Source organism: Cottoperca gobio, chromosome 24 (genome assembly GCF_900634415.1).
Source record: "Cottoperca gobio chromosome 24, fCotGob3.1, whole genome shotgun sequence".
NCBI lineage: Eukaryota > Metazoa > Chordata > Actinopteri > Perciformes > Bovichtidae > Cottoperca > Cottoperca gobio.
This window is the reverse complement of record NC_041378.1, coordinates 553,811-580,024: the sequence shown is the minus strand read 5'-3', so window position 1 is coordinate 580,024 and position 26,214 is coordinate 553,811. Positions and strand designations below refer to the sequence as shown.

The window sequence follows — 26,214 nt, the reverse complement described above, 5'->3', positions numbered from 1 at the left end:
AGCGTGTCGTCTTCTTGTTTCTGCAGACTCAGCTGAACATCCTCCTGGAGAAGCTGCGCAGCACGGTCAGTGTTTCTCAGTTACAGTAAAGTGTTTGTTTACTGTTGCTAAACAATGGTTACGCTGTTTGTTTCCTGCTGTTTCTGTAGTGATTGTTTTCTTCATGTCACTCCTGCAGGGCTCCAGTTTCATCCGCTGCATTAAACCAAACCTGAAGATGATCAGCCACCAGTTTGAAGGAGCTCAGATTCTCTCCCAGCTGCAGTGCTCCGGTCAGTCCTTTACATCTTTAAGTCTTTATGACCCTGGAGACCCTTATCCTGGTGTTCCCTCAATCAGGGGTCCTCATGTTCCTGGCCCTTGCTATCTATAGTCCTGAATAAGTGTGTATCTCGTATGAAGTTAAAGGGGATCTTCAGAAGGAGCTGCAGACATGGTGTCGGTGTGATTCTGAAGGACGTTTTCTTACTTTCCGAGCTTCTTGGTTCCAGTATAAACAGTTAAACAGGAAGGAGTGTGTCGTCTAAAGCTGGTCCCCCCCCGACATTTCTTCTTCCGGTTTGTCTCTTTTATAATCTTTCTTTCCATTATCCTGTTTCTTCTTGACCCTTCCACCTAAATGAGCTGTTTGGTCAAATATTTAGTAAAAGTCTCCAGCACACACTGGTGGAAGAAGCCGTGAATAAATACAAGACCATAGAAGATAATGAGCCGAGGACAAACGCACAGTGACTCACCATCCAAAACTCAGTTTCTGAAATGTAGCCGCAAGAAAAATAGAAGTTAAACACGTTGATCTTTAAGAAACTTTAACAGAGGAATAGCCCGTACATTGTATTACATGCTTTTCCTTTTCCAATCACAAAGTCCTTGGCTGCTGTTATTTCCTGTTAGATCTTGTGATGCTGCTTTGTGACTTTAAAACCATTTTCTTAAACTTTTTCCCCAAATCAAAAAGCCTGAGACACTCCCCAAAGAAAAGAAATGATGAGCTCCGGTTTAATATCCTCAGAGAGTCCGATTTCACCCGCACAAACTCAACGATGCCCTGTTCAGATACTGCACCCCGGCAAGCTCTTTATCACTTTTATTGGACTGGGAATAGTCGATAGTTTAGATTAGATGAGGCTACCAACACTGCCGGGTTCAAAATGGGATGTTCAGCGACCAAAAACTGCAAATCCTACAGAAAAAAACATTATTAAAAATAGAGAATAACACACTTGTGCTGCACATGAACAGTTTTTGTATCCATATGTTGAAAGATTCAGTGAAGAGATTCCCTCTGAGCCTTTAGTTGGAATAACTTTCATTTACTTTGAGAAGACTCTAAACTGTGCACCTCCTGTCTCATACTGCGTCGCACTGATTTATTTGTTCCTGATTAGTGGCTCATGTGGGTATTAAGTTTTGAATCACTGTAGAAGCAACTTGACTTCACATAATGCTCCAACGCTTATCCTGAGAAATTCTGTCCTTAATCTGTAAACCTTAACGAATCACATACAAGTACAAGAAAATAAACAAACAAATAAGTTTTTCATTCTGGTTTGGACCCTGAAAGCGAGATTTAATCTCATCCTGAGACGGGGCTGGGTTCTCTGGGCACAGAGCTCGGATTTAGAGGTTTTAAAGGGATAGTTTGAATGTTTTGAAGTGGGGTCTTATGAGACACTTATCCAGAGTCAGTACAGTCGATGCAGTCTGGAGAAACAGACACCAGTAGGAAGCTAAGCGATGTACAGCTGTGGACGCTATATTTAGAATATTTTCAACGATCTTTTCAAAACCACCAGACTCCATTGGAAAAAAAAAGAGTAATTTTACCTTGCAGAACACGGGAGTTCCTGTTCTACCGCTGCCTCGGTCGGTTAGTTAGTTAGTTTGTGTTATTGTGTAACTTTTATGAATCCTAACTAACCGATAGAACCGCTGTAGAACAGAAACCCCCGTGTTGTGCGAAGTAAAATTACCGTTTTTGTCAATGGAGTCTGGTGGCTTTGAAAACGGCTGTCTGTCTGACGGCAAGATAAAGCGAGGAAAATATTCTAAATATATAATAACTCCACCACTTAAAAAAATCTGAACTATCCCTTTAATTCAATCGTAGACATATTATAGTTGTGTAACACCTTGGATGGGAGAAGTTGGATTTAATAACGGCGAGGGATTTTAGTGGGAACCAGTGGAGGAAGACTAACGGTGGATACAGATGATTCCGGAACTGTTTAACGGGACCATTTGCCCTAATAAAAAGCTTCTAGGTTTTTTCAGCAAAGTCCTGATCTGGTTTACGTGGTTTCTCCACAAAAGGGCTCCAAGGTGAACATTGTCTTGATGTATCTCCAGGAAGGCTGACACAAAGATTACAAAATCATTTGGGAAACTGCAGCAATTACAACCGGAGGTCTGATATGAGTTATGTGAAGCTTGGGGCCAACAATTAGTGTTCAGCTTTATCTGAATACACGAGAGGGGAGTTTATATTATTACAAGTTTGATACGGAGAAAATTGAAATGTGCCGTTCACCTTTCGTCTCCACAGAATTGGCATCACAGTATGTGGGGACGTTGATTTGTCGCTCTGTTGGTCCACATCACAGCAGTTACAGGTTGAATCTCATAACTTATTTTCCATCTAACGCCACCAACAAGTCAACACTTGTTCATGGCAAAATACGTCTTATTGTTAACTCTATGTACGTTAACGCAAAGATTTACCTGAAGACGTCTTGATTTGTTCGCAAAAATGTGGCCGTTGGGTTGTTTTTATATGGTAGGTGCGTACTAATACTGGTTTGCTAATACATACTAATACACCTTTATAATTCACAGTATTCATGTAACTTTTAAAAGGAGAATTAACACTCTTACACAAAAAGTAGAATTCTTCAGCAGTAAAACACCTTGTTGTTCATTGTTACTCAAGGGTTTTCTGCTACAGCCTTTCTTGTCCAGGTATCACCATTAGCTTATGGTGACTAATGTTAGCTAACTTCAATGTGCTATTATCCTGTAATTGTAGCTACTGTTAGCTTTAGGCGTGTTAGGATGTTATGCACTAAATGTAATGGAAGTGTTAATGCTGGCTTTCAGTAGCGTTAGCATCATGAAACATGCTAATCGTGTTGTTGATAGCATGCTACAGCTACATGAAGCCTCTAGCTGAAGTGTTGGATTCTCAGCCTTCAGATATTCCAGGTCCATAGTTAAGAACTAGAGACTTCCCTTCAGGCTCTGTGACTTTAATGGCTTCATAATTCTGTGAAACTGAATGTGCTTAATGTTGTGTAGAAGATTGACAAAATAGAGTTAAACACTTGCTGGTAAAGGACTTCTGAACTTAATGACAGTTACAAACTCTGCTGCAAGTGTGGTTCATTTACACCGAAAGCCAATTAGCAGCATCTGTCTGCTATGAAAGAGTCTGAAAATGAGCTCTTTGATATCTGCTTTCAAAGCAAAAAGGAGTAACAATGCTTCAGAGGAGGTCTGTATAAAGAAATTAATGTGTCAACGGGAACAGTCTGGAAATTCCTGAGAACATAAACACAGACTGTTTGACAGAAAGTGAACAGGGTCACAAAGTTTAATGTACAAGCAGCGCACACAGGGCTGACGGATGATGCTAATTGTTGCGCCGCCTGATGTGACTTTACTGTTTTGATTGAGTCATTTCAAAGGTGAAGTTCTTATTTACAAGGTGCATTATTGGATATGTCGTGCTTGAGCTCACAACATTGATGTTAGTTGTCTAAGTTGGGGATTGTTTGAAGTTTTTAAATATCACTGTTAATACGGGTTTGGATTGTGGATCTGATGCAAGACTTCTTTCTGAGAAATAAAACGAGTCGTTTGGCTCGAGGGATGTCAACGCTGGTCAGGACTGAAATGTCTCAACAAATGTGCCATTAAATTAGTTACAGAAATCTCCCAGAAGAAGAATTGCAATAACTTTCCGCGGCACCAGCGCACCAAACTTTTTTTATTGATCCAGTAAAATATATCAACATCTACTTTTTGGTGCCAATATTCATTGTACCCAGAAGGTACATCTTAATGATTTTGGTGATCCTCTGACGTTTCCTCCAGCATCCTCTGCAGGTTCACCTTTTTGTTTTTTGTTGTGAAATGTCTGGACAACGTTTGGATGGATTCCCATGAAATTGGACATTGATGTCGCCCTCAGGATGAATTATAATGACTTTTGTGATCCTATAATCAGGTCAAAATTTAGATTTGTCCAATACTTTGGTTTATATATTTGGTTTGGTTAATATCTGCCATACTAAGACACTCAGCTTTACTTTGTGTTACAAATTGGCCAATGTTGGCGACGCTAACATACTAAGTTCTTCAATATCACTTGTCTAAGAACAAGCAGCTAAACCAGAACTTTGACTAAAAACTGCAAAAATTGGATTTAATTCTGGAATAATCCGATCAAAGAATAAATAAACATTATACATCTGAGCAGATGCCCCCTGAAGATGAATTATAATAACTTTGGTGATTCCCCAATTGTTCACCAGCAGGTCAAACATTTTATTGATCCAGTGAAATATCTTAACATCTACCGGACGTATTGGCACAGAACATGGTGAACATTCACATCTGTACGCTGCTGACTACAAAACACGGAAATGTAAAACTGGGATCTGATCTGAGTTAAACTCATTCATCCACGCTTAGATGTTGATGGCAGGAATAATATACAAGTTAATCCGTGATGAATCGATTATTTCCTAGTTCATCCCTGATGATGAAGGTACAGGAAAAAATACATTGGCAAAAATAGAATATTGTCAATATTTTAGAGACTAATGAGGTAGTTTGCACTGAAAGAGCTTGAACTTCCTGTCCAATGACATTGTCCTTCTGTGCCGTCCCTGCGTCTGTAGGTATGGTGTCAGTGCTGGACCTGATGCAGGGCGGCTTCCCCTCCAGGGCTCCCTTCCACGAACTCTACAACATGTACCAGCAGTACATGCCTCCCAAACTCACCCGCCTCGACCCGCGCCTCTTCTGCAAGGTCGGTCCTCCGAGCCTCAGCACTGGCTCCGATCCGAGCTTTTATCATCGTCTCAATACGACCACATTTTCATTTTTATCTTTGTTCCTACACGTTTGTTTCGCAGGCTTTGTTCAAGGCTCTGGGGCTGAATGAGAATGACTACAAGTTCGGCCTTACCAGAGTGTTCTTCCGGCCGGGGAAGGTGAGACCTTTTTTTTGAAAACCTCCTCTATTCCCCCCTCGCAAAAGCTAATATAAGTATTGTTCCCCCAAAAGAAAAACAATAGATTCAGAGGGAAAGCACATTAGTCATTTTGGCTGCTGAGGTGAGATGAGGTTTTTTCTAAAGAACCAGAGCCAACAGAGGGTTTTATTTCTCCACTAGATGAATAATTCATCACATTCGGGTTGGGCGTGAGGTTTCCAGGGGGGGGGGGCTTGTTACAAGGTCCACGCTGTGTAGGACAAACTGTAACTCTGACACTGGAGATTCACCTCTGAGGAACAAATGAATACGAGCGTCCTCTGGAGGCTGAATGAGGCTATCATTGATCTTCACGTCCCTGTGGAAGCATCAGGGATGTTCCTGCAGGACACGACCTCACACGGTGCTGGTAAAGGATTGTTTTAGCCTGCGAGGAGCCAAAGAAGGATTTAGCTAATGTATCATATCTGGATTCTGAGGCCAAACCACAGTCGTAGTTCCCTTTATAGTCACAACACATGAGCACGAACTGTTCAGAGGCTTCCTGGCATTCAGCGTGACGGTGAGAGTCACACAGCCGACACTTTAGCTGCCCGCTATGTTTTCAGACATCATTGGTTAACTGCCAATATGGAGACAAAGATGTTGAGAAAACAACTACGTGTACTCGGCTGCTTCTTTCATTATTAAGGCGGCAGCAGCAGACTCAAGGTTTGTAAGTCCGAGGTTTCCAGAGGACACGATCACAACACATCAGCTGCACCATCTCAGTCGCTCTCAGCAGACTTTAAATGAAGTGTAGTAAGTGTTAGAAAGCATTCAACAGCACTGCTGTGAACTTTGACTTTGTTATAAAAGATGCATGAATGATGAAGATAAAACTGAATAGCTCAAACGTATATCCACGCTTCTGGCCATGCTTTACTGAAATATGGAATGGATTTGTTTTCCCAGACTACAGATATTAATCTGTATTACTTTGACAACAGTATCTGAAGAACCGTCCCACAGGGGGTGCAGGGTTTGGCAACATGATGATATTTGTTGAGAAAACCAGCAGAGATTCTGCTTCACTGTTGCTGCAGTTACATCTGTCATATTGATGAACTGTACAGCATCTGATTGAGTTGCAAATCATTGAGCAGGACTTCGTTATGGCTGGAGGATTTATAGATTTATAGATTTATAGGATTTCTGCGTCAATGTGATGAGAAACCCAGATTCTTTTAATTTTTGTGGTTTAAGTTAAAACCACAAACTGTGGAAGAGAAGTAGACGATGTCACTGAGTGGGTTGTGGACTAGATACTTTGAAGCCTCGCGTTTGGCATTTTGGCCGTCGCCATCTTTTTTGTTTTTGGACCCATAAGTGACGAGAGGGTGGAGCTGCCATGGTTACTAAAGTTACTCTAATCTAATTAGTGTGATATATATTGAAGTAGTCTAGTAGCTGTATCAACGTCTGCACGTCAACAACAGCTGACTGTCAAATCTAATAAAGAAAGTACGATTTAAAAACATTTAGACAATATTTATTGTCACTTAACATTGAACTATACAGATATATATAATACTGTAGATATGTATAATGTTCTTCTCGGGCTGGAGTCGCCCCCTGCTGGAGGTTACAGAGAAGTAGAAACCTTTTCTCATAGACTTCTATAGAATCAGAGGAGTCGCCCCCTGCTGGAGGTTACAGAGAAGTAGAAACCTTTTCTCATAGACTTCTATAGAATCAGAGGAGTCGCCCCCTGCTGGAGGTTACAGAGAAGAAGAAACATTTTCTCATAGACTTCTATAGAATCAGAAGAGTCGCCCCTGCTGGAGGTTACAGAGAAAAAGAAACATTTTCTCATAGACTTCTATAGAATCAGAGGAGTCGCCCCCTGCTGGAGGTTACAGAAAAGAAGAAACATTTTCTCATAGACTTCTATAGAGTCAGAGGAGTCGCCCCCTGCTGGAGGTTACAGAGAAGAAGAAACATTTTCTCATAGACTTCTATACAAGCAGAGGATATTACTACATGTTTAAGTCTCTTCCACATTAATTTGAATTCGTAGCCTTTTGTAAGAGCTGAGATTTACCTCTCATTCAGGAAACAAGGCTTTTCTGTACCTTTTGTTTGTATAATTGCAATTAGCTGCAGGGAGTGCGAGGACACAGTGGAGCTATCGCTTCGTTGTAATCTGGTGTAATCTTTATGCATCTGGTGTTGTGTTAACATCAATCAGTGTTTCTCAGACATCTTGTTATTGTCCGTGCAGCAGCAGCTCTAACCGCGGACCTCTCTTCTGTTTCAGTTTGCAGAGTTTGACCAGATCATGAAGTCGGACCCGGACCACCTGGCAGAGCTGGTGAAGAAGGTCAATACGTGGCTCATCCACAGCCGCTGGAAGAAGGTGCAGTGGTGCTCGCTGTCCGTCATCAAACGTAAGCAGCATCTGTCCACAGATAAACCATCACACCAGCGTTATTTAGAAAACAACAACTATGTGACTATATCAACGTGCAACAACTTAAATGTTTTAAAACTAAAAATGACAAAATTATTGATTTTTGTTGGACTAGATTGACTGAAATGTTCAATATAATCTGATGACTAATGAAGGACATTTGACACAAGACTAAATTGGAAAAATAGATGACAAAATTAGGCATGATGGCTTTTCGTCAACTAAAACTATGAAGGATAAAACTGACAAAATGTGACTGAAACTAATAAGCATTTTCCTCTTTAGTGAAAGACTAAATCTCAATTTGCTGCCAGATGAATTGCTGAATTTACACTGCGACACAGTCATGTCTTGGGAACACGATGCTGGAAAAACGTATATAATAATATTAAGAATAACTTATAATAACACACATTATTAATAAGAATAATTTCATCTCTAGTGCTTTTCTCAGGTTGTAAAATGGACTTTTAAACCTGTCAGAAATACAAAGTAAATCTTTTAATCCTCAAAATATCTTTGGAGCTAAACTGTTATAGTTTATCTTTGGCATCAGAACCGTCAGCGCTGTGTGGAGGGTTTGTGACTTTTTAATTAAGATATAATGTGCCAACGTTTACATGCTCAGAGTGAAGCAGCCGCTCTGTTACTCTTAAGATTTTATTCAGTTTTATGTTTGGATGCAGTTTTGTTTAGTGGAGTCCGTGTTCCTCTCCTGCCACCAACAAACAGAAAACTTTACGTGTGTGTGTGTGTGTGTGTGTGTGTGTGTGTGTGTGTGTGTGTGTGTGTGTGTGTGTTCTCAGTGTGTGTGTGTGTTCTCAGTGTGTGTGTGTGTGTGTGTGTGTTCTCAGTGTGTGTGTGTGTGTGTGTTCTCAGTGTGTGTGTGTGTGTGTTCTCAGTGTGTGCATCTCAACGCATTAAGCAAAGAAAAGCGATAACGTTGTAAAGCAGCAGCAGAAGAAGCTGCTTGTTGGAGGAGATGCTGGATGACACTTCGTCTGTGAGTGGATGTTAAACATTACAACTAAGAACCAAATTAGTAAACAGGATTGTTTTCGTAGGTTTCCTGCAGCGTGTTACTGCATGTTGTCTGAAATGTAAGAATTAAAATCAGAAGAAATGATCGCGCTCTTATGAAATCTATTAATCTTCAGGGTAAACGAGCATGATGGACACATGAGCACGTTGCCGTCGTCTTGAGGTTTTTGGGGAAAGTCACAATTCGGTGGATGTTTCTGAGACGGCAGGCTGAAGTTCTTCTATGATTTATTTTCTAAAAGTAGTATTAAGTCTCAAGTACTCATGTTGATTAAACATTGTCCCTTTTTAAATGAAATAAACACAAGTTATTTTGATAATCAGCGGATGTTTAATTTAGAATTAATTCGTCTAATAAAATCAAATCAAACCTTTTATCGATTTAGTTTAAGGTTAGTAGCTCCAAGATGTTTGCAGCAATAACTGCGTTCAGACAGATGATAAGAAACCTAATAAAGACGACATGTTTGTACTTTAATACGAGAGTAATGCAGCATCGTCCTCCAGCTCATCGAGTTATTCTAACTAATCTTATTCTAATTTACTCCTTATCGCTCCGAGACCTGTTAGATACCCCGTCATGCAAACAAGAGATGGATCATTATATACAGATGGCGCACGGAAAAAAACCCAACCCAGGGGCCTTGTGGAGGGAGCAGAGTGCCACAGAACAAAACAAAGCCCGGGCGCTGCAGAGACACACTGCTGGTTATCATGTGGAGCTGCTGGAGGAGAAGCTCCACTCGATGCTCCTGTTGGGGTCGTTTCTCTCTTTCTCTGTCTTCATGTAAATGTCAAGTATTGTACTTAAGTACACATTCGAGGTACTTGTACTTTGAGTATTTCAATTTTATGCAACTTTATACTGCTCCACTACATCTCAGTATGCACTCTTTAATGTAACAGGAACATGTAACACACACTTTAATGTAACAGGAACATGTAACACACACATTAATGTAACAGGAACATGTAACACACACATTAATGTAACAGGAACATGTAACACATACATTAATGCAACAGGAACATGTAACACACACATTAATGCAACAGGAACATGTAACACATACATTAATGCAACAGGAACATGTAACACACACATTAATGTAACAGGAACATGTAACACACACATTAATGTAACAGGAACATGTAACACACACATTAATGTAACAGGAACATGTAACACACACATTAATGTAACAGGAACATGTAACACACACATTAATGTAACAGGAACATGTAACACATACATTAATGCAACAGGAACATGTAACACACACATTAATGTAACAGGAACATGTAACACACATTAATGTAACAGGAACATGTAACACACACATTAATGTAACAGGAACATGTAACACACACATTAATGTAACAGGAACATGTAACACACACATTAATGTAACAGGAACATGTAACACACACATTAATGTAGCAGAAACATGTAACACACATTAATGTAACAGGAACATGTAACACACACATTAATGTAACAGGAACATGTAACACACACATTAATGTAACAGGAACATGTAACACACACATTAATGTAACAGGAACATGTAACACATACATTAATGCAACAGGAACATGTAACACACACATTAATGTAACAGGAACATGTAACACACACATTAATGTAGCAGAAACATGTAACACACATTAATGTAACAGGAACATGTAACACACACATTAATGTAACAGGAACATGTAACACACACATTAATGTAACAGGAACATGTAACACACACATTAATGTAACAGGAACATGTAACACACACATTAATGCAACAGGAACATGTAACACACACATTAATGTAACAGGAACATGTAACACACACATTAATGTAGCAGAAACATGTAACACACATTAATGTAACAGGAACATGTAACACACACATTAATGTAACAGGAACATGTAACACACACATTAATGTAACAGGAACATGTAACACACACATTAATGTAACAGGAACATGTAACACACACATTAATGTAACAGGAACATGTAACACACACATTAATGTAACAGGAACATGTAACACATACATTAATGCAACAGGAACATGTAACACACACATTAATGCAGCAGGAACATGTAACACACACATTAATGCAACAGGAACATGTACACACACATTAATGCAACAGGAACATGTAACACACACATTAATGTAACAGGAACATGTAACACACACATTAATGTAACAGGAACATGTAACACACACATTAATGTAGCAGGAACATGTAACACACACATTAATGTAACAGGAACATGTAACACACACATTAATGTAACAGCAACATGTTACACACACATTAATGTAACAGAAACATGTAACACACACATTAATGTAACAGGAACATGTAACACACACATTAATGTAACAGGAACATGTAACACACACATTAATGTAACAGGAACATGTAACACACACATTAATGTAGCAGAAACATGTAACACACACATAAATGTAACAGGAACATGTAACACACACATTAATGTAGCAGGAACATGTAACACACACATAAATGTAACAGGAACATGTAACACACACATTAATGTAACAGGAACATGTAACACACACATTAATGTAACAGGAACATGTAACACACACATTAATGTAACATGAACATGTAACACACACATTAATGTAACAGGAACATGTAACACACACATTAATGTAACAGGAACATGTAACACACACATTAATGCAACAGGAACATGTTACACACACATTAATGTAACAGGAACATGTAACACACACATTAATGTAACAGAAACATGTAACACACACATTAATGTAACAGGAACATGTAACACACACATTAATGTGACAGGAACATGTAACTCACACATCATGTAACAGGAACATGTAACACACACATTAATGCAACAGGAACATGTTACACACACATTAATGTAACAGGAACATGTAACACACACATTAATGCAACAGGAACATGTAACTCACACATTAATGTAACAGGAACATGTAACACACACATTAATGCAGCAGGAACATGTAACGCACACATAAATGTAACAGGAACATGTAACACACACATTAATGCAACAGGAACATGTAACACACACATTAATGCAACAGGAACATGTAACACACACATTAATGTAACATACTTTTACTTCAGTAATGTTTTGAATGCATGACTTTTACTTGTATTTCACCTCTCTACATGTCGCTCTTTTCTCTTTATCGATCATCTTTAAAAGGAACTTCATTAGCAGGAACTGAACATCAAGTGTTACTTATGTTACAGCGTCAGTTAGAAAGAACTCATTGGATTTTTTAAAAGTATAACCAGTCTGTTGAGTAAATGCAAAGTCATTAATTCTCTAGACGTTAAATATTCTCAGGCTATAACGAGATGAAATGAATTTGGCAGCAAGTAGCGATGTCATCGATCTCTGCCTCATTTATCTTCCTCCCTTCTTCTCTGCAGCCTCCATCTTTTTATTTTCTAACTTCAATTCAATTCAAACTTCCTTCATTGGCACAACAGAAACAACATTTATGTTGCCAAAAGACTTCGAATCGAATCACAAATAATGTGTGAAGAAATTCTGCAGACTTAATAGAATGTAAACTAAATTAGTGCATGAAAGCAATTCAAATTATATCAGTGTACAATAATATAGATCAACCAGGGGATGACCTTTACTCAGATTAATTGATTTTAATAGGGAACAGATATACTTTCATCCTCAGTAATAATTCTTATTTATTTATACCTTCATTCTTAGTAATAATTATTATTTATAACTTATTTAGTTACACATTGCTTTACATAACATTTTAAAAGTAAACAAAAGATAATAAAACAAAAGTAAAATCAAAACAAATAGCACATTTTTAAACGGACTCAAATGAATCCTTTAAGATAAAAAGCCACCTCGCTTAAAACACGTCATGCTTTCTGACGTGGTCGTACGACACAGAGTAAAGAACTGCTGCCCTCCAGCTTAAGTTACTCTCTTCTTTCCGTCTCTGGCAGTGAAGAACAAGATTCTGTACCGGACCAGCGCCTGTATCCAGATGCAGAAGACGGTTCGGATGTGGCTCTGTAGGAGGAAGCACAAGCCTCGGTGAGTGTCCCGTCTTCCGGCGCTCTTTCTTAAAGGGGAACGTTGACGTTTTTCAACACTGGACCATATTTTCCGTTGTGTTTTGTCTAATGGGGACATTTTTTTAATTGGTCCAGTATTGAGTGAGAGCGCTGCAGCCGCTAACGGGCCGCAAAGTGACTTCTGCAGCGTGCGTCCACTGAAAGTGTTTTGTGATTGTTATTATAAGTGTGTGACAACATCATGAAGAGGAGCGATCAGGTCTGTTTGTCTCCTGAGAGGTGACTTCTGCTAAATACGACATTTAAAATCTCTCTCTCACATTTCCCGCGCCGTCTTCAACAACACTCACTTCTCCTCGAGCAGGTGAACGTTAAATAAAAAGGTTTTATTTCTCTGTTGGCTCCTTTTTCTATAATGTTGTCACTTCTAATAACAATCTGAGCTGTCAGCGTACAAACAAACTCTTTGTGGATCGACATTGACGGTGCACAATTGCCCAATTGGAAGCTGATGCTGCGGCGCTCTCGCTCAATACTGGAGCAATTTTTAAAATTGTTTTCCACGTAAGTCACTAAGACAAAACAACATGGCCGACAAGGGTGCAGTGTTGTAAATATACCAGAGTTTCCCTTTAATCTCCTCTTTCATCGTTCCCTCAGTCCTCTCGTCTGCCTCTCGCCTTCCTCCACCTTCCTCCTTCTCCATCCTCCTCTCTCTGCTTCTCTACCTTCTTCTCTTCCTCTCGTCCTTCCCCTTTTCAAACTAATTCATCAACCTCCCCTCCGTCTGGCTGCAGTGCTCTCCTTCCATCCTTCCCTTTCCTCCATCCTTCTCTCTCGACTCCCTTTCCTCCTTCCTTCCCTTCCTCATTATATTCATGTCCTTCTTTCTCTCTTCCTGCCTCGCCTCCTCCCTCACACCCTCGTCTTCTTCATTATCTGCTGCCACTCTGTCAGTCTGCTACACACACACACACACACACACACAAACACACACACACAGCTCTGCTTATTACTTCTGATATTTGACGATAAACAGCAGGTGTGTGTGTGTGTGTGTGTGTGTGTGTGTGTGTGTGTAATTACAGGGCTGAGATATTGAGGTTTAGTTAAGCAACATGTGACATCACAGTTTTTGTTTTGCAAAACACAAGAAATTAAGAATTGTTGGCTGTGAAAGACCAAAAATCCAATAAATTATAAATAGAATAGTTATTTCTGTAAAATTAAATAAAAAAGATTCTAGATGATCAGTTATGAACATTTCTCCAGAATTCATCCTGACATGTTCGAGTCGTTGAGATCTTGGTTAGAATTATTAATTAAAATGTTTCCTGCTCAACGTTTTATTCTGAGATTAAAGACGCTGTCGAGTCCATGTGGAGCGCTGCTCATTCTAACGTGACGCTTTATGAAGTCTGATCAGGATGTTATGAGACTGAACGTGTATAACAGAAATCCTGCGTTTTAAACTACATAAATATACCTGTTCTCCATAGCAACCTCAGCAGAGGCTCATGGGTATTGTAGTATTTAGAGCCTCAGATGAAGAAACAGAAACATAATTAAAACATAAACCTATATGATGGTTACATTATCCATGAGGGTGAAGAAATGTTTTAAATGGAAATACAGGATGCAGAGAAATATTTAAGGAATCAAGTTGCATTGTGGGAATTGTAGGATCTAAGGCTGGGGGGAAAAATCGATTAATGTACCAGTTTTAATAAAAAGGCAGCTACTCTAAACCGACCGATTGTATTTATGTAACGGGCAGCGTTTACGTTTGTTGTTTCTTTGTGCAAGTTCAGCAACAATTATTGTTACTTTGTCCTTTATGAAAACTCTATAATCCTATCAACACTTTTCTCACTTCATTCCATAACTTACCTTTATTAGCGCACGGCGAACTTCTGGTCGCACTGAAGACACAACGGTTACTGTGTTACATAACTGAAACGGTTTAGACGTAAAACCTCAAAGTCGAACTCGTGCTTTTTACTAACTCATCGCGTGTTTCAGGATCAACGGGTTGGTGAAGGTGCGGAACCTGAAGAAGAGGATGGACCGCTTCAGCGAGGTGATCGCCGGGCTGAAGGAGGGCAAGCAGGAGATGAGCAAGCAGATCCAGGAGCTGGAGAGCGCCATCGACTGCCTGATGGTCAAAATCAAGGTGTGTGAGACGGAGCGTTTCACGTGAAACCTCACGCTGTGCAATTATTCAACGATGAATCATTAATTCCTCCATGTCCGTCAGCGAGAGCTCTTTGTTGCGCTGTCTGCTCTGACAGACGCGTACATGTGAGCAGTTTAGTTTCTAAAATAGGATTTCCACCCTTTTGACAGAAGTGCCACCCACGCTCCGAATGATGGACGGCGTGAAATTAAACCACACGCTGGTGCCGTTTGACGGACAGCTGGCGTCTTTATTTCCCCAGTTTTTAAAACGCTATATTTAGCTTTTCCTGTGGATGAAGAGATGGTTGAAATTAAGTGGAAGATGTTTTCATTAGCGTGTGATTCAGAGACATTCACCATTCATCACAATGGCGTTTGCTCTTGACCTGGATCGGACTGCGGGCTGTATTTTAAGGTGATCTTGTGAATGTCATCAATATCTTTATCTCGCTGCTTCTGAGACTGCAGAGTCCTCCAGGTGCTCACCGCAGTACACGGCAGAAGCGTATGAATCCGGCAACACGTTTACACGTCCGCCGCCCTGTCAGCTCTGATGACACCTGAGCATACAGCGACCTGATGCTCTCAAAGGGGTTCAACAACAGGAAGTGTTCCGAGACGTTAAAGTGTCTGCAGCTGTGGCGTCCTCATAACATCCAGAACACCCTCAAAGATGTTTGTATGTGTTTGTATTTGATCATCGATGCTCGCAGCTTTACTTTAAGTACGTACGGGAAATACACCTGCAGGGAAAGATGTGTCTGTGCTTCTGCCTCAGAAGAGCATGCTGTGTTTACATGCACACTAATATTCCACTGTTATAACTACAGAATGCTGGAAATTCAACTACATTTATATTTACAGAATTACTCAAGTAGTTAAATAACAGTTTTCCCATTTTTGGTGTAAATGAAACGTACACCAGACTCCATTGAGAAAAACAGTGTTTTTACCTCGACATTTCTAATGCATTACGTGCTGTACTGTGTGATCAATGAATCACCGGCTGAGCTCTTTATCTGCCGTTTGCTGTGAAATATGGCGCCACTGCTAATTTTATTACTTAACATTCCGTGACAGATAAATGCAGTGCTAATATACATGGAAGAGACATATAAATTATCGCAGGAAACCCTCAATGAAGTATGGCCCCAGGCTAAATCTAAATCATGTGTTCACTTCAGGGACTGAAGGTAGTTTTCATTATTGATTCATAAGCTGATTATTTTCAGGACTAATTAATTATTTTGTCAATAAAATGTCAGGGAATAGCAATTACAATTTCTCAGAGTTGAAGGTGACGATACACACACACACACACACACACACACATATTTTTTATTTTATTTACTCTCATAAACAAACTGAATTTCTGAGAGGATGGAAACAGTGAATTTGGAATATATTCTTATAACTTAAACAATGAATTATTAAAGCTGTGTACAGAGCTCACCGTGATGCACACTGTCGGGCTGCAGCGCTACAGTTACATTACTTCAGCCGTACGTCTTTCTTTGGTCCCAGACGACACAGATTCTGCAGGATTATTTTATGATCCAGAAAGTTCTTTATTTCCATATTTTACGTCTTTCTCTTTTACGTTTATGGAAATCTCCTAATCCATCCGTTCCTCTGGATTAGAGATAAAGTATAATATAATATATATATATATATATAATATAAGTAAAACAAAATAATTATGCATTTTATTTATCTTTAATTGTATTTAGTATTAACATTTTTCTTTTTGTTCTTTAATTGTTCATGTTTAATTTATATAATTATTTGTATGTTTCTATATTTTAAATACTCTTACCCACTATAATTACTCATTTAATTATAGTAATTATTAATTACAACAAATACCTGGGCAGATTTTATTTCACCACAAAAATAGGAAAGACTTAAAATTCTATACTTTGTTTTTATTCACACTAAAACAAAGATTATTAAAGAAATAATATTTATATTATATTTATATTTTTATATATATATATTTGGAATATATATCTATATATTTTAAATATATATTAATATAAATAATAATAATAATAATAAATAAATATATATATTTTCTTCATTTTTTTCTTTATATATTTAATATATATTTTTATATACAGTGTATATCTATAAACCCCAGTAGCTACAGCAACAATTATCCAAAACTTCCAGAATTGGCTGCGGCTGAAGTTTTTCTCAATGTTGAAGTAAAAAGTAAATGAGTCTGATGTGAACTGAGAAAGAGACAATTAAAGAGACTATTTTAATTATGTCAGAGAGCCCAGAGGGATCGTTGTCGGTTTAATAACAGTTTTGTGTCGAAGTCATGGTCTCGTAAAGACTGTGGAGCTGCTGTGTCTCATTCAGGGACTCATCAGGGTCCTCGTGCATCATCACTTCACACCCCCACAGCGGCCATACAGACACACAATAAATAAATCCAGGCCGTGATTCTTTTATTTTGTGTGCTTGAATTGTAGCCTCAGTTTAATTGAATGGTTCCCTCTGGTGTCAGCATCCGTACCTCTTGAGTCTGGATATTTTAAACGGTTTCAATACTCGCTGCAGGATCGATGCACGTCTTCTCGCTCACACAGCTTTAAAAAAAGATTCTTTTGGGCCATTCTGTTTGACGGTGACGGAGGAGAGAGACGGGACATGTGGGTAAGAGAGAATGACGTGCAGCCCGGGGTCTGAAGTTCTTCCCTGCCGCTGAACAAATCCTGCTTCTGCACTTTCCAAATGCTATCGGACCAAATGCATCCAATTCTGATAGTGAAGCTTTGTATTCTTTATTTATATCGCGTAGACAATAGGAACAAGATCGCACCTTCTGAGGAAAAAGTTTACAATTCAAGATTGAAAAGCTTTATTGTCGTATGCACAAAAGCGACAGGTTGCGAGGAAAATGTTAAAGTTTCTCCATAAGGCACAATAAGACATCAATTACTTACTGGCTTAGTAATTTAGTAAGTGTTGTTGAGCAAAGAGAAAGCAATAAAACGATTTATATATTTATATATTTATATTTATATATATATATATATATATATATATATATATATATATATATATATATATATATATATAAATACATATAATATATATATAATATATTTATATATATTTATATATATATATAAATATATATATAAATATATTTATATATATATATTTATATATATCATCATCATCATCATTATAAGTCTGTTCTGCTCGTGTGTCCGTCAGAGCACCATCATGACCCGCATCGATATCGACCACGAGTACCAGGCGCTGGTGACCCGGTCGGAGCAGCTGCTGACCGCCATGCAGAACAAGAAGAAGGAGGAGGAGGAGCGCGAGCGGCTCCGACGCATCGAGGAGGAGATGGAGCGGGAGAAGAAGAGGAGGGAGGAGGAGGAGCAGCACCGCAAGCAGGATGAGGACGACAGGCGCCTGTAAGTGGGCGGGGGTTCAGCCTGGAGCACTTTCACACGAAACATTTTTGTTTTGCTATCACGTACATTGCCAAAAAAATTAAGAGGCACTTGTCAAAGTTGGTGTGTATCGACCCGGCAAAAGCCACTTGTCAGCGTGAAACGCTGCCGTGGACAGAGACACTCACTGTCCACTCCTTCAGGGGATTTACATAATGAGCTGCTCCAAAGGATTTATTTTTATATACGAGCTGCAGTGTGTTCTACTTCTGTGTCCACCGCACGCTCAGGTTGTTACAGCGACGGCAGCAGAATGAGCTGCAGCTCCCCACGAGAACAAGAGCCAGAGGTCAAAGGTCAAAGGTCACAGGGTGACGGGGAAAGATCTGTGGAGAAATGATTTTAGACACACAAGAAGCTCTCTTATAATGTTGTACATTGTTCCCTTAACTAAAACATCAGAAACCGTAGCGAAGAAAGTCAAAAGTACAATAAGATGTCGAACATGTAAGAACTAGAACAATACTCGGAGAGCGCCGACCTCCGCCGAGGCCCATGGTGCGTTCATGGTCCCAAGTTGGAAGCGACACGGACGCTACAAAGAGTTGTGTTTAATGTCGGGTGCTCGTTTTTCCGATTTATTCCGACAGCACCTGAACGCAGCACCTAATGATATTGCAGCGTTAACTAAAGTGAAACTTTTGTATCCGGCCCACGAGTTGTTCTGTGATCCTGCAGACAGACGGGTAACCAGCTGTCGCCATCTATTCCCTTCATGACATCATGTAAGAGGCCGGTGAAGTTTTTAAATCCTGCACACGATTACCCCAAGAATACCCCCCCCCATCCTGCAAGTCTTCCAGGACGACTGATGGGTCCGTTGTGTTCGTCACAAACCACTACCTGCTAATATAAGACATTAACCACGACGGCTCACATTTTATGGCCCACTTCGTCTCCTCCTCTGCCAATTTAAGAACTCCGCAGATTCCCCTGAAGGTCACACTGAAGGTCACTGCTGACCCTGTAGCTCCCCGTGTTACACACGTCCCTCCTGCTGCTGTGATTACAGACCCTGACGTTTGTATTTCCTTTATTTTCATGATGTTTCTGTTCTGAGAAGTTTGCAGCCGGTTAACCTTGAGTTCCCGCTTGAGCAGAGAGGACGAGCGGTCAGGAGGGACCGTCACAGCATATGTGCACAGGAGAACTTGGATCTCTTAATCCAACAATTAAAAACAAATTAATCTGCAGATATATTTGACCAAATATTCCTTAAAGTCTGTAAATAAATATAATTATAAAGAAATATGGAGTCGGTGCATTAAAACCAACAAGAGTAAATGTTCAAATCAAGTGCATTTAACACGTGAATAAGATAAATACACATTTTAATCTCTATACAAAGTAGCCAGAGAATCGCTGAGTCGACACTTTCACCAGAGACGAAGTGACTCTTCGTCTTCATCTTCATCTGTCCCTCCGCCCGTGTCTTGTTTATTTGTCTTTGTGTCACTCAATCGGTTCCTTTCTCTCTTCCTCTCAATCAGGAAATCTGAGATGGAGGTGAAGAGGAAGCAGGAAGAGGAGGAGAGGAAGAGGAGGGAGGAGGAGGAGCGGAGGATGCAGGTGTGTGTGTGTGTGTGTGTGTGTGTGTGTGTGTGTGTGTGTGTGTGTGAGCAGAGAGATAGCAGGTTTGTACAGTTCAGTGGGTTTAATGTTCATCATCCAGCCCATCTGCCGTGGCGGCTGGTTGACCCGGGCCCGGATCAAGTGCAGAATTTAGTGGCGAGCGGCGAGCGTTCAGATCAAAGCTGCTGGCCAGCGGCCCGGAGCTCCAGACTGGGCTGCACACTCTGTCTCTTCACCAGCTCGCGGCGTCCGGGCCGCTCGGCACGTTCTCTCTCCTAAATGTTCATGACTCCTCTGCAGACTCACTGGGAGGGGACGCCAGTTTTATTTCTCTCGTTACTCATGCGTTCACTTTATGTGCGTGTGCGTGCAGGCGGAAATGGAGCTGCAGCTGCAGGCCGAGCGGGAGGAGGACGCGTCTCGACAGACGGTCCTGGAGCAGGAGAGGAGGGACAGGGAGCTGGCGCTGAGGATCGCTCAGAGCGAGTCGGAGCTCATCCCCGAGGAGGTGCAGAACGACGGCGGCCTGCGCAGGTAAACAACACGACCGGCGTGTTGGTGTTGAACATCAGCTTCTGCTTCTTAAAGTAACTATTATAGAAGGAGCTGATACTTTACTCGTGTATGTTCAGCGTGGCGTTAATGTTTCCTCGCTGTAGATCGCTACGATGCATCAGTCAGATTTCCTGTCTCTCAGTTTGACTCCCGGACGAACGTCTCGTGATCCTGTGTTTAACTTGTTCTTTGTTTGTTTCCTCCCAGCAACGGCTCCTCAGTTCCATCGTCCCCAGAGAGAGCAGCGTAAGACTTGACCCTTTAATGTAACCCCTAACCCCAGCTGCCCTTTGACCTTTCCAACCATAACAACCCTGCATGCTGCAACAATCTGGCCGCTGCTCTCTAACGATGAACCCGACTAACAGAGGCTTCAGTTCACACTTTATACGAAGTGGAAGAACTTTTATTCTCCACTTTTGAGCCAAGTTTGACTTTAGCGACGTGATGTTGGTCCGTATTTATCAAACTTCTGAGGATTCTATATTTACTTGGGAGTAAAATAATGAGACTCACTCGTACTTACAACAACGTGTAGGAGTATCCTTTAAATGCAACTCTCTAATTGATATGCATGAGACGTAAGAAACCACAAATGAAAATGCACCGTTACATTTAACTGTATTTATCTGCAAAGCTGCAACATTTCAGCACAAAGTGCTTCACATAAAACTATTAAAGCATCCAGATAAAGTGCAAAAGAAAGACATTATAAAAGTGCAATTTAAAAACAGCTAAAATAGAATAAGACAAAGTTGCACTGCAGTGTAAGATAATAATATTTAGAATATTTAGTGACATTATTATCGTTGCATTATGATTTATTATGCAAGATTAACACTTCAGTGGGTCAAAGAAGTAAAACAATCATTTACAATATAATTTCCTGCAACGTTCCTGTAATTACCCCGTGTGGCCACAGAGGGCGCTGTTCAGCACAACGCCACACGTTTGCATTTTTTATAAATTGCTTTAAGTTTCAGTTTGACCTTTAAATATTAAACAAATCTCTTCAAATAGAAACAATTACCCTGATTGATGACATCATAACGTGATCTTCAAACCTTCTATATGTGATATAATCCTACATAAATGTAATGTTTTAAAATCAAAAGCTTTTATAAAGTCAATCTTTTCTCTGATTTTCAAAATGTCACTTCCAGCGGTTTGATAAATTCGGGTCGTGTCCTCTGATCCGAGTTTCGAAGGAGAATCACTTGTTTATGAGACGCGGGGGCGAAAGAATCACCGTCTCCTCTGATTGGTTTTGTTATATTGTTCAGTGCCGCTCCGTCTTTTTTAATCCTATAATCTTCTGTTTACAGCTCTGCTGGAACCACAATACTCAAGAGCCTCACCATGTAGGTGTCCTCAACCCCAAACACACCAAGCACCTTCACACTGATGCTAGATGTAGATGTGTTCATTCTGTAAAGGTATATTCAGAGAGGCTTGGAACAACAACTCCACTTAAAAATATATATTTTCACTTCATTATATAATTAAAAACATTTTATATATATTTATTTATTTATATGTATTTATTTATATATATATATATTTATCTTTATATATTTATTTATATATTAATATTTATTTATATATATTCATATTTATTTATTTATATATATTAATATTTATATATATATAAATAAAAATATATTATATATATATAAAAATATAATATATATTTATATTTAATTATATATTTATATATATAAATATATATTTTATATATATATATTTATATTTAATTATTATATATTTATATATATATAATATATATTTATATTTAATTATTATATATTTATATATATATATATATATATATATAATATCTATTTATATTAATTATTATATATTTATATATATATAAATTACATTTATAAAAAACTATTTTTTGCTGCAAATTAGTATTAAATAAATGACATTTCTAGGATTTGCTTCTCACCATTGTACCGTTTTACTATTTTATACAATTCATTCCTCTCCACATTGTGTGTCCCTCGACCTCCTCCTTCCTCATGTTATTCATCTACTACGAGTATTTGTGTGCCGTCAGTATTTTGTAAATCTGGTTGTCAAAAAACACCACAAATCCAACAACACTAACGTTTTAAACTGCGGCCGTCGTGCTTTTTTAGGGAGGAAATGGCGAAGGAAATGACGGAACTGCTGGCGAGGTTTGTACAAACTGAATCTCCGTCTTCAGTGAAATCTCCACTCAATCAATCGAGCAAATATTCCACGAGTCCACGAGATTCATGTTGATTACATCCTGATCATCGGGTTAATTCCCTCGGAACATGTGAAACCCGCTGAAGGTTCATGATTATTTTCTTAATTTTGAATGTTTTTCTGCTGCCAACTTCCTCCCACTGTCCAGCAGCCGACCTGCTGACCCGCTGACCTGCAGGGGGGAGCGCCTGCTTTGAGCTGCTGTTTCCTTCTGTTGTAGATTAAAGTAAAGCTCAAACAGGAGATGTTGCACCTCCTGACATCACTGGTGCTGTGTAGTAGCGCTGTGAGATTTCTATGTCTGTAAGCAGACGATGATCTCAGGCTGCACCTCTGAGTGACGGTGCACTTCCTCATCACATGACTGCCACTAAATGCTATTTTCCACTCGCGTTCCTCTCGGGCATTAGTGTGAATGAGTGATGTCGTGCCAGCGTCTCCTCCTGCTTCCTCCGTTCATCTCACTGCTGCTAATTGGCTCAGGCCGCCTCTCACGACGCCTCAAACACACAGGAAGGAGCAGCAGAAGGTGACTGCGGCCGCTCGGCTCGCTGCCAGAAGCCCAACGTGTGCCTTTTGGGAACACTGTGCAGCCCCAGCCAATAGGATTAGAGAACCAGCAGGGTCCCGCCTCCAATTTCCCGGTGTTCTAAAAAGGGCAAATCCCGGTCACGGATTAACCAGGTCGAGAGCTCGGCCCGCAGCTGGAGAGGAGCCGACGCTTTACACTGTCCAACAGTCGCTTAACACGCAGCAGAGCTGCTGCTTACCGCCTGAAACAGCGTTTTAATGATCTCACACCTTGTGTAGTTTCTCTGTCGCCATCTTTCTCTTTCCTTTAACTGCAAACTGCTAATCTGACCCCGCTGCTCACCTTAACTTCTGCAATGACCCCGCAGCTGCTCCCGTGTTCCATTCATTGTTCCTGTTACTCCGATGTCTTTAGAGAGGCGGAGCTTAAACACCATTCATTGTTCCTGTTACTCCGATGTCTTTAGAGAGGCGGAGCTTAAACACCATTCATTGTTCCTGTTACTCCGATGTCTTTAGAGAGGCGGAGCTTAAACATCATTCAGGTGGATTTAACAACACACCTGATTTCAGCCTGTGGTCCGAACATTTAGTAAAAAGAGGAAAACAAAGAATGAAATGTATTTCATGTCAACACTTTAAATCTCAGCACATTATTCATGAGCACACTGTTGTACCTCTCTCCAGCACTGCGCTCCACCCGTCTTCTTTACAAGACACTAAACAAAATACTGTTTGAAGCTTATAACGCCGTCCTCTCCTCCGGCTGACTTCCTGCGTCCTTCCTTGTCTTGTGTCTCAGAGGTCCACAGGTCCAGGCCTCCAAGGCTGCTGCCGGGGCCAAGAAGTACGAGCTGAGCAAGTGGAAGTACGCTGAGCTGCGGGACGCCATCAACACCTCATGTGGTGAGTGTCGCGCTTACGTTGACGCACGTTCATCCCCACACACCGCAAATCAAAACGTTACTGAACAAACGAGATGTGTTGTCACACCTCTGTACAGACGGAGATCGACAGGCCGGATGCATTCACTGGTCATGGTCCCCAGAGGATCTGAAATAGTTTAGCTTTCTTTATAATCCACAACCAAGCACCAAACCTTTAGTTTCTGTGTTTATAAAGTATTCTCGTCACACGTTGAACCCTTTTTGGATTTTGGTCACTTGAACATTAACTTTTCTGTCCCCCAAGAGAAAAATGATCATTTTGTACATGAAGATGTCGAACCTGCAGATACTTGATGGCGTTCCAGCTCCCAGAGGAAGAACCGCTTACATTTCTGTAGACTTTTAATTCAACTGTTCGCTCAAACCGTGTTTTCATCCTCACACTGTGAGACTCTGAACGTTTCTAAATCACGAATGATTCCGCCTCAGCTTTGACAGAAATATCTGCTTCAAACCACTTAGTGGTTCTTTATTTTCTGAACTCTGCCTGACATTATGCGGCCGCTTCTCTCGTGTGGGAGTAAAACGCTGGTCAAGCAGAGCAGAGAACTGATGATGATGATGATGATGATGATGATGATACCGATGATACCACAGCTGCACTCAGAAATGTGACGGGACCAGATATTCTCATGATAACAGACCGCTGTGAAGTGCTTCACCTTCACACTGACATTTTAAAGTAGTTTAAAGGTGCGACACGCAGCTTTTCACTGTTACTGAGTCTTTAATACGTTGATTCGTTCTTATTGACTCAGTATTATTAGCCACCAAGTCAGATTTGGATCTGCATCGGTAGATCAAGCAGGAAGAGGGTGCCGGTTATTCTTCAGAATAATAGCTTTTACAGTTTGGGGTTCTTGTGAGTACATTAGCGTCAAATAAAATCTGAATTTAAAATGTCTTTCAGCTGCAGGAACAGACTAAACGTAAACTAACATCTGCTTTGTTCAGTAACACAAGTCGCATGTAAGTTAAATGAAATGTTTATAAAACCCTTTTTGTTAATAGGTGCTCCAGTAGAAGAAGGATATATGATGTGTATGCTAAGCTAACGAGCAGATGTGTGTTGTTTTACAGTGTGGGGAGTAAAACCTCCGTCAGCAGCAGAGTAATAACAGAGTTTTTTGTTGGCTCAACATATTTTCCTCCTCGTCTCCTTGGGACGATTATGATTCAATAACAGAGAAGTAAAGAAAAGAGCCAGAGGGAGAATATCCACCACATAATATTGAGTTTAACCTGCGAGCTCACCGGTCCTCCAGCACGCAGCAGGAAGCAGGAAGCAGGAAGGACGAGCTCAAATACTGATCCAGAAAAGTCTCACGCGACAGAGCGGCGAGGGGCAACATTCTGCAACATTCTGGAACATTCTGGAACATTCTGGAACATTTCTATAGATTTCAGCTCTGCGTGCTAAATTAAAGGTTTTTTTCAAAGTATTTTTGTTCGGGTGACGTTAGCAAAGCGCTTCGTGTGCATTAAGCTTCTCAGCGCACGCTGTTAGCGGTCGCACTGCAGGAGGATATATTGTCTGTCTGTCACCGAAGTCTCACAATAACACAAACTAACTGACCGATCGAGGCAACGACAGAGCAGCAACTCTCGTGTTCCAAAAACTAAAATCACTGTTTTTATCAATGGAGTCTGGTGGCTTTGAAGAGAGCGAGGTGAAGCAGTGCAAATATTCTACATATAGTTGATCCACATTGTTCAGCTTCCTGCTTCCTGTCTGCTCTACTGCAGGAGACACACAGACGGTGGAGACACACAGATTATCCTTTAATAAGACGAGGCCTGACGGTTTCCCTCCAGAGTCGGAGTTGGAACAAACACAAACTTGCTGAACGATAACTTCTGTGTTCTTAAAGTGCAATCCTGACATTTACTCGTGATTACAATATTTG

At 40.1% G+C, this 26,214-nt stretch overlaps 1 protein-coding gene across 1 annotated transcript in view; it reads left to right on the top strand.

Moving 5' to 3' along the window:
• Positions 1 to 26,214, top strand: part of myo6a (myosin VIa) — a 120,580-nt gene that overhangs the window by 71,751 nt on the left and 22,615 nt on the right. Inside the window, exons 19-31 of the mRNA XM_029462936.1 lie at positions 27 to 65; positions 179 to 272; positions 4,902 to 5,032; positions 5,139 to 5,216; positions 7,519 to 7,648; positions 12,736 to 12,826; positions 14,830 to 14,980; positions 18,217 to 18,425; positions 19,955 to 20,033; positions 20,410 to 20,570; positions 21,917 to 21,952; positions 22,736 to 22,774; positions 24,163 to 24,266. Coding sequence (XP_029318796.1) covers positions 27 to 65; positions 179 to 272; positions 4,902 to 5,032; positions 5,139 to 5,216; positions 7,519 to 7,648; positions 12,736 to 12,826; positions 14,830 to 14,980; positions 18,217 to 18,425; positions 19,955 to 20,033; positions 20,410 to 20,570; positions 21,917 to 21,952; positions 22,736 to 22,774; positions 24,163 to 24,266 — 1,342 coding nt within the window. The remainder of the gene's footprint in view (positions 1 to 26; positions 66 to 178; positions 273 to 4,901; positions 5,033 to 5,138; positions 5,217 to 7,518; positions 7,649 to 12,735; positions 12,827 to 14,829; positions 14,981 to 18,216; positions 18,426 to 19,954; positions 20,034 to 20,409; positions 20,571 to 21,916; positions 21,953 to 22,735; positions 22,775 to 24,162; positions 24,267 to 26,214) is intronic.